This window comes from Mizuhopecten yessoensis, unplaced genomic scaffold, assembly GCF_002113885.1.
Source record: "Mizuhopecten yessoensis strain PY_sf001 unplaced genomic scaffold, ASM211388v2 scaffold6971, whole genome shotgun sequence".
NCBI classification, from domain to species: domain Eukaryota; kingdom Metazoa; phylum Mollusca; class Bivalvia; order Pectinida; family Pectinidae; genus Mizuhopecten; species Mizuhopecten yessoensis.
In genome coordinates this window covers 37,645-46,944 of record NW_018406816.1, presented here as the reverse complement: position 1 = coordinate 46,944, position 9,300 = coordinate 37,645, and the positions used below count along the sequence as shown (strand labels likewise).

The window sequence follows — 9,300 nt, the reverse complement described above, 5'->3', positions numbered from 1 at the left end:
GTTATGTGGTATGTAGTGTTATGTGGTAGTGTNTATACTGTAAGTACTAACAATTCACACCGCGATCCTTTCTGACATCTGCTATATTCTAAGCACTCAAGTTTTCTCTCCATTTTCTTCTTTTTCCTCATGACAACAATTTGATGTATGTCTTTGTTCACACTTAACTACAAACTGTTGTATGTCATGGTTCACACTAAACTACAAACTGTTGTATGTGGTGGTTCACGCTTAACGACACGCTGTTGTATGTCGTGGTTCACACTTAACGACACACTGTTGTATGACGTGGTTCATACTAAGCAACAATCTGTTGTATCTCCTGGTTTACATCTAATGACAAACTGTTACATGTCGTGGTTCACACTAAACAACACTCTGTTGTATGTCGTGGTTCAAGCTTAACGACAAACTGTTATATATCATGGTTTACACTTAACGACACGCTGTTGTATGTCGTGGTTCACACTTAACTACACACTGTTGTATGTTTTGGATCACACTTAACATCACCCTGTTGTATGTCATGGTTCACATATAACGTTAAACTGTTGTATGTCGTGGTTCACACTAAACAACACTCTGTTGTATGTCGTGGTTCACATATAACGTTAAACTGGTGTATGTCGTGGTTCACATTAAACTTCACTCTGTTATATGTCGTGGTTCATACTAAGCAACAATCTGTTGTATCTCCTGGTTTACATCTTAACATCACCCTGTTGTATGTCATGGTACACATATAACGTTAAACTGGTGTATGTCGTGGTTCACACTAAACAACAATCTGTTATATGTCGTGGTTCACGCTTAACGACAAGCTGCTATATGTCATGGTTTACACTTAACGACACACTGTTGTATCTCGTCATTTACACTTAACTACACACTGTTGTATGTTTTGGATCACACTTAAAATCACCCTGTTGTATGTCATGGTACACATATAACGTTAAACTGTTATATGTAGTTGTTCACACTTAACGACACTATGTTGTATGTCGTGGTTCACACTTAACTACACACTGTTGCATGTTTTGGATCACACTTAAAATCACCCTGTTGTATGTCATGGTACACATATAACGTTAAACTGTTATATGTAGTGGTTCACACTTAACGACACTATGTTGTATGTCGTGGTTCACACTTAACAACACTCTGTTGTATGTCGTGGTTCAAGCTTAACGACAAACTGTTATATGTCATTGTTTACACTTAACGACACACTGTTGTATGACGTGGTTCATACTAAGCAACAATCTGTTGTATCTCCTGGTTTACACCTAACGAAAAACTGTTGTATGTCGCGGTTCACACTAAACAACACTCTGTTATATGTCATCGTTCACACTTGACATTTCACTGTTGTATGTCATTGTTCACCCTTAACGACCAACTGTTATACGTCATGGTTCACACTTAACGACAAACTGTTATATGTCATGGTTCACACTAACGACACACTGTTATATGTCATGGTTCACACTTAACGACACTATGTTGTATGTCGTGGTTCACATTAAACTTCACTCTGTTATATGTCGTGGTCTACGCTTAACGACAAACTGTTAAATGTCATGGTTTACACTTAACTACACTCTGATGTATGTCTTGGATCACACTAAACATCACTCTGTTGTATCTCATGGTTCACATTTAACGATAAATTGTTGTATGTCGTGGTTCACATATAACGTTAAACTGTTATATGTAGTGGTTCACACTTAACGACACTGTTGTAAAACGTGGTTCACACTTGACATTACACTGTTGTATTTCACTTAACGACACGCTGTTGTATGTCGTGGTTCACACTTAATTATAATGTTCTGTATCTTGTGGTTCACAATTAACCACACATTGTTCTATGTCATGGTTCACACTTATCTACAAACCGTTCTTCGTCATTGTTCACACTTAAATGCAAACCGTTTTACGTCATTGTTCACACTTAACGACTAATTATTGTATGTCATGGTCACATTTAACTACAAACTGTTGTATGTCATTGTTCACACTTAACTACAAACTGTTTTATGTCGTGGTTCATACTAAGCAACAATCTGTTGTATCTCCTGGTTTACATCTAACGACAAACTGTTACATGTCGTGGTTCACACTAAACAACACTCTGTTATATGTCGTGGTTCACGCTTAACGACAAGCTGTTATATGTCATGGTTTACACTTAACGACACACTGTTGTATCTCGTCATTTACACTTAACTACACACTGTTGTATGTCGTGGTTCACACTAAACAACACTCTGTTGTATGTCGTGGTTCACGATTAACGACAAACTGTTATATATCATGGTTTACACTTAACGACACGCTGTTGTATGTCGTGGTTCACACTAAACAAGACTCTGTTGTATGTCGTGGTTCACACTTAACAACACTCTGTTGTATGTCGTGGTTCACACTAAACAACACTCTGTTATATGTCGTGGTTCACGCTTAACAACAAGCTGTTATATGTCATGGTTTACACTAAACGACACACTGTTGTATCTCGTGATTCACACTTAACTACACACTGTTGTATGTCTTGGATCACACTAAACATCACTCTGTTGTTTCTCATTGTTCACATTTAACGACACGCTGTTGTATGTCGTGGTTTACACTTAACGACACGCTGTTGTATTTCGTGGTTCACACTTGACAACAAACTGTTATATATCGTGGTCCATACTTAATAACAATCTGTTGTATCTCGTTGTTTACACTTACCGAGAAACTGTTGTATGTCGTGGTTCACACTGAACAACACTCTGTTGTATGTCGTGGTTAACGATTAACGACAAACTGTTATATGTCATTGTTTACACTTAACGACACGCTGTTGTATGTCGTGGTTCACACTAAACAACACTCTATTGTATGTCGTGGTTCACACTAAACAACACTCTGTTATATGTCGTGGTTCACGCTTAACGACAAACTGTTATATGTCATGGTTTACACTTCACTACACATTTATGTATGTCTTGGATCACACTAAACATCACTCTGTTGTATCTCATGGTTCACATTTAACGACAAACTGTTGTATGTCGTGGTTCACATATAACGTTAAACTGTTATATGTCGTGGTTCACACTTGACATTACACTGTTGTGTGTCGTGGTTCACACTAAACATCATTCGGTTGTATGTCATTGTTCATACTTAACTACAAACCGTTTTACGTCATTGTTCACACTTAACGACTAATTATTGTATGTCATGGTCACATACACGCTGTTGTATGTCGTGGTTCACACTTAACAACAAACTGTTGTATGTCGTGGTTCACACCTAACAACAAACTGTTCTATATCATGGTTCACACTTTACGACACGCTGTTGTATGTCGTGGTTCACACCTAACAACAAACTGTTCTATATCATGGTTCACACTTTACGACACGCTGTTGTATGTCGTGGTTCACACCTAACAACAAACTGTTCTATATCATGGTTCACACTTTACGACACGCTGTTGTATGTCGTGGTTCACACCTAACAACAAACTGTTCTATATCATGGTTCACACTTTACGACACGCTGTTGTATGTCGTGGTTCACACCTAACAACAAACTGTTCTATATCATGGTTCACACTTTACGACACGCTGTTGTATGCCGTGGTTCACACCTAACAACAAACTGTTCTATATCATGGTTCACACTTTACGACACGCTGTTGTATGCCGTGGTTCACACTTTACGACACGCTGTTGTATGCCGTGGTTCACACTTTACGACACGCGGTTGTATGCCGTGGTTCACACTTTACGACACGCTGTTGTACGTCGTGGTTCACACTTTACGACACGCTGTTGTATGTCGTGGTTCACACTTAACAACAAACTGTTCTATATCATGGTTCACACTTTACGACACGCTGTTGTATGTCATGGTTCACACTTAACGACACGCTGTTGTATGCCGTGGTTCACACTCAACGTCTAATTATCGTATGTCGTGGTTCTTACTTAACGACACGTTGTGGTACAGTGTATGTTATGTTACGAAAAATAAAGAACTTGGGCAAGGCACTATTCATATATACGAGACAACGGCCAAGCTATCCGTATCAATTGTATCACTGTTATATTAATATACAAAGGTGAGACAAGTCTACTTAAGACTGTTTATTACGTCTGCTACCCCACACAGCTTTGACCCGGCTGGAAATGAAATATCTGGTGATATAAATGTTATCCATAATACAAAGCTTAGACAGTTCATGAGGGGTTCAAAGTATCGAGAGAGTCCAACTGTCAACTTGATTGTACATTTTTAGGTCACATTTTCGACTTCATCTCAAGAACTACTGCACAGATTTTGACTACATTTATTCTGACGTATATTTGTGAAATGAGGTTTCAAGTTTGTTCAAGAGAAAATGCTGGACCCCCTGGGGACTGAGGGGCGGGGCCAAAAATAGGAAATTTGACTAAATCTTTAAAAAATCTTCTTCTTAAGACTGCGATTGGCTGCTGGATGTATATTTCACTTTTAGCATACCCTAAGGGTAAGGAGTCAAGTTTGTACAAATCAGATCCCTCGGGTCAGAATTGGGGCCACGGCCAGAGGCCAATGTTTAAAATAGGCTGTAATGGGTATTGAGCTACAAAAATCTTCTTCTGACAAAAAGGAAATAACCACAGCGTTGATATTTTACTTTTAATATACCTTAAGGGTGACCATTCAAGTTTGTACAAATCAGACCCCTGGGGTCAGAATTGGGGCCCCGCCAAAAAGCCAATGTTTAACATAGGCTGTAATGGGTATTGAGCAGCAATAATCTTCTTCTGTCTAAAGGAAATAGTCACAGCTTTGATATTTTTAGGTCACTTGAGACGATTTACATTTTCATCTCTTCTCAATAACCAAGAGGCCATGGGTCATGATTTTTGGGCAGTAGCATGCTGGAGCGAAGTGCTTCCAAGTTTGTTCAAATGAATTACTTTGACCTACTTTTGAGATCACTGGAGCAAATATATTTTATGATTATTCTATTTCATTGTTATCATTGTACAAATTTTTGTAAAAATATGCCTATGAGTAGCAAGGCTTCAAGCTATTGAACAATACAATACAATACTTTTTGATATGCACCCTGCTTGGCCAAATTTTACCGTCACACACAGTACCCTTGAGTGTTTGAATGTTTGAAAAAAATCCCACTAATTGAAATATAGGTTTCATTTCTATTCTTCAAAATACTAGACTACATGTTTCGTGTTTAGAAGATGCTAAAATTGAAATGGATCATTAATGCTATATTAAGACTTACATGTTTATAACTAAAATTATCCTCCCAGTCTATGTTGAACTTTACGAATGGATAGAGGTATTTCTGCATGGGGAGATAACATAGGTTATTGTGTCTCCCAAACAAAGTGGGGGACATATTGGTTTTACTCCGGTTTTTTTATTCTTTTTCTTCCGCCTTAAAAGTTTCCGACACATTTCTCAAAAACTGTTTGACGGATATTTTTGCTCAAATTTGGTATGTAGGTGTATTTTGCGACTGCGAACATAGTAGCGGAAATGTTTGGGGGACATCTGCAATGGTCCCCATTACAATCAGTACTTGTTTACATCATTGTTTTGTTTTTAAATAAACGACTGTCTCTTTGAGACAAACTCTAAGTACTCTTGACCAACCAAAGATAAAACGCAAAAAAATATATATCTACTGCTCTAAAGGAAAACAGTGTTTTGAAACATCGAGCCTCATCTTAACTGCCGCTATCTTGCTGTACTGACTACGCTAGCAACACGTAAATAGCGAGATCGGAATCCGCTTATGACAAATGTGATATTTACAACGCATAAAGCTAACGCTTTAGGCTTCATGAAATGCACAAAATCACCAAACGTATATAGGCGAAAAAATATTGTCAAAGTTCATTAAATTACAACAAAACAGGTAAAATATAAATGAAAGAAAATGTGCAGAACGTTTAACGATATAGGAAACAAATAGGAGTATAACGTGTATATTGTAATACATGCATAACGCTTACAAAATCGTTACTTGTAAACCGCATATATATGTAGTTCGTGCCACATAATGACTGACAGAATGATGTGATTTTTTGAAGTCCGTTACAATATCATAAAAGTTATTTGATAAAAGAAAGAAAAAAAAAACGCAATGCAACACAAACGATACAAATACCCTTGCGTGTGGTTTACAATTGTGTATTCAACTTCCTTATTACGTCTAAATTATGCAACTGCAATCGTTTACGATATTCTTATGCTTAAACAATACATGATTCATAAAAATTCGTTCAGAAACAAAAACTCATTTGAAATATTGTGATACTTGACTTATATAGACTTTTGACCAAATTCCATGCATGAATGATTTTAGCTATAGAGCGATGACAAAGATTGTTTACTATATTAATGGCGACCTAATGCTTGACCTTTGCACCTAAACAACTTATATTCTCGTTCATTTTTTTTTTTTTTAAATATGCAGGAATAAATGCGGTATAAAAACAAATATCAATAGCAATAGAGATCTGACCTTAACCATGGACCGCTGAAACATGAACTTGTTCGATGTAATCACATGGATGACCAGTACGTTTAGTTAGATCTAAATCCATGCAGGAATTATACCACTAGATCGATAACACAAATATCTATATAAAGAAACGGTGACCTAGTCATTGGCTTTGGAATCCTGAAACACAAACTAAAGCGATGATGAAATGCGAACATACGTTCAAATACTATACGTATATATATATATACGTACGAATGGAGTGTTTTTTCTCTTCTCCGACCTCGTCGCAAAAGGAATAATAATAAAACGAGAAAAAACATGTAATAGAAATTCTAACCTGAACTGTGTGTGTGATTTTTTCACTACTGCAATATGTGACTCAGATATTTCCAATTTCTTTCAACTTTCATCAGACCGATGACCATAGACAAATGTTATGTGTTGTCGTTGGTTTTTAATTCCGGACAACCATATAAGGCAGCTAAGGAATTAGCTTAAGTAATGCTCATAACACAATAACAACTTTGAACAATTTAATCTAAACTGCTTTTGATTTGTGAGGGTTTTATCAAGTAAGCAACATTAATTTACAATATTATGGAACAAGAAACCTTAATAGTTTCTAAGTAGTACCTCCAATAAGACTAGCTAACGATGGCGTTGCGTTGGCGGTTTTTTGGCAACCCCACTTAGGCTAGCTAAGGTTTTTAGTTATATTTTGGTTGTAGTTGCTAACATGGTTGGTATGTGTGCAACTACTTTGTATTTATAGTGGCTTAATCAGTAAAATAGATATAAATGTCACCCTTTGGGTGGCCATTTCACTCACATTTCTTGTTTGAGATGTTCTTGTTGTGAGTGGAGAGGCATAACTATAGCTACCTTCTGTTCCAGTACTAGAAGGCAAGAAACGAAACGAACCATGGTCGTACCTTAGGTGAATACATCTCAAAATGGCGACGGATTAGTTCACGATTTGTATATCAAAACCTCTCGCTATACATCAAACTATCATCTAATAATACCTTATGCATTATATCTCCAGTAACGATTATGTGATATATTTGAGAAGACAGTTGAATACACAAATCGAAACGCTAAGACCGTTTGATCTGCACCATAATACCCCCTTCAACGCACTCCAACTTTCCAAATGTTTTTGTAATTCCTAAAAGACTTGATTGAGAAAGACAAACACATTTTGCTGTTATTAATATTTTATTTATCAATTATCAACATGTTAACAATATGAGTAAAACGTAGTTCCAGTATGTTATTATCCTTTGAGTTATATTTACAGAAGACAAAATAATAAAATTTCATAGAAAACCATTCAACAAATCTACTATCTTACATTGAGATGCTGTTTGTACAGTTGGTTTCTTATAATTACAAGGTAAAGACTCGTGTTTATCTTACCATAGTCCTTGTTAGGGATGTACATGTATCAAAATTACATGTATGGGGAAATACTATTTCTGTTAAAAAATTGGATTATATCGAAGTGAAATTACCATGAGTTACACTTCATAATGAACACAGATTTATGTTTGATTTCAATGTATTGTAAGAAGCTACTTGGTGCACAGTCCTCTAGGTTTACATTGGAAGCATCAAAAATGTTTAACTAAATTTAACACATAGTGATCATATTAAAGCGATTACATTTTAATTATCATATACATAAATGTATGTCTATTTCAGGAGGAAGGGAAAGACACTAGAACAGTATACTATACATTTATCAATATTTTATATTCACAACTGTTGTAGAGGGGGTTCAATAATGTTTTACGTAATATAGTACGTGTATCAACAACAGGTTTAGAACATTTTGTCAACATGAGAAATTATGTTTTTCGGGCATCTTTTCACGATTCTAAATTTCTTTAGTGTCCTTAACAAACAGAAAGTATATACATCTGTATTGGCGAAATCATACTTGAAGGAGGTTACTATATGTGCGGTAACTTGAACGGAAATGTACACTTCTGCTACATTGAATATACTGTAGCCATAGCTACCAGAAGCAGATAAAGCGACGTCTGGTGAGAAACAGCTGCTCCAGTGTACTCTACACATGATCTTGGTGACTCTGTTGTACATGTACACGGTCCTGCAGCCTCAAGTGCGAGCTCGGAATCACAGGAATGGTAGAGAGCCATTTCATTTACACCATTAAAAGAGCTCAAAGCACGATCGACGTATGCTTTTACCCTCCCTTGGAAACAAGGATTCTCTCTAAGTTCCTGCACGTAGGTTTTGCATTCCTTGCGGCACAAGAAGGTTTCACATCGCTTGGTGAGCTGAAAATACAAGTATGTTAAAATCTGTTGAAAGATGAAGTCCTGATAAAGTTTGAAATATGTTGAACGTATTTGACACTGAAAAATACACTATTAAATTATTTTATCAAGAAATCATCTTTACGAGAAAAACTATAAGTCAGTGACAGCATGATTGTTTAGCTTACATTATGAAAAAAATATATAATAGTAAGTGTTTAAGGAAAGTGATTTACATTTGTTTAGTTGTTTTAATAAAGGAAAAAAAGAAAAATATATCATTTGGACAAAAATCTGATACTAAACTATTGCTTTATTCCCCCCCCCCCCCCCCCCCCCAAGTTATGAGCCAATTTTCTTCCCATTTCTCATGCAAAATATAAATGTCAAATACGATCAAATAATCGTATACCTTAATTGTCTAATAATAAATTATAAAATGCGTATATGAATAAATGCATATATTCCTGAAGATCAAATGAACCCAATGAT

General features: G+C 36.2%; 1 protein-coding gene across 1 annotated transcript in view; it reads right to left on the bottom strand.

Moving 5' to 3' along the window:
- Nucleotides 1-7,722: 7,722 nt before the first annotated feature.
- The window catches only part of LOC110452901 (tyramine beta-hydroxylase-like), a 37,791-nt gene continuing 36,213 nt past the window's right edge, over nt 7,723-9,300 (bottom strand). The window contains exon 10 of the mRNA XM_021501639.1: nt 7,723-8,829. Within this exon, the coding sequence (XP_021357314.1) occupies nt 8,518-8,829 (312 nt within the window). The 3' untranslated portion in view covers nt 7,723-8,517. The remainder of the gene's footprint in view (nt 8,830-9,300) is intronic.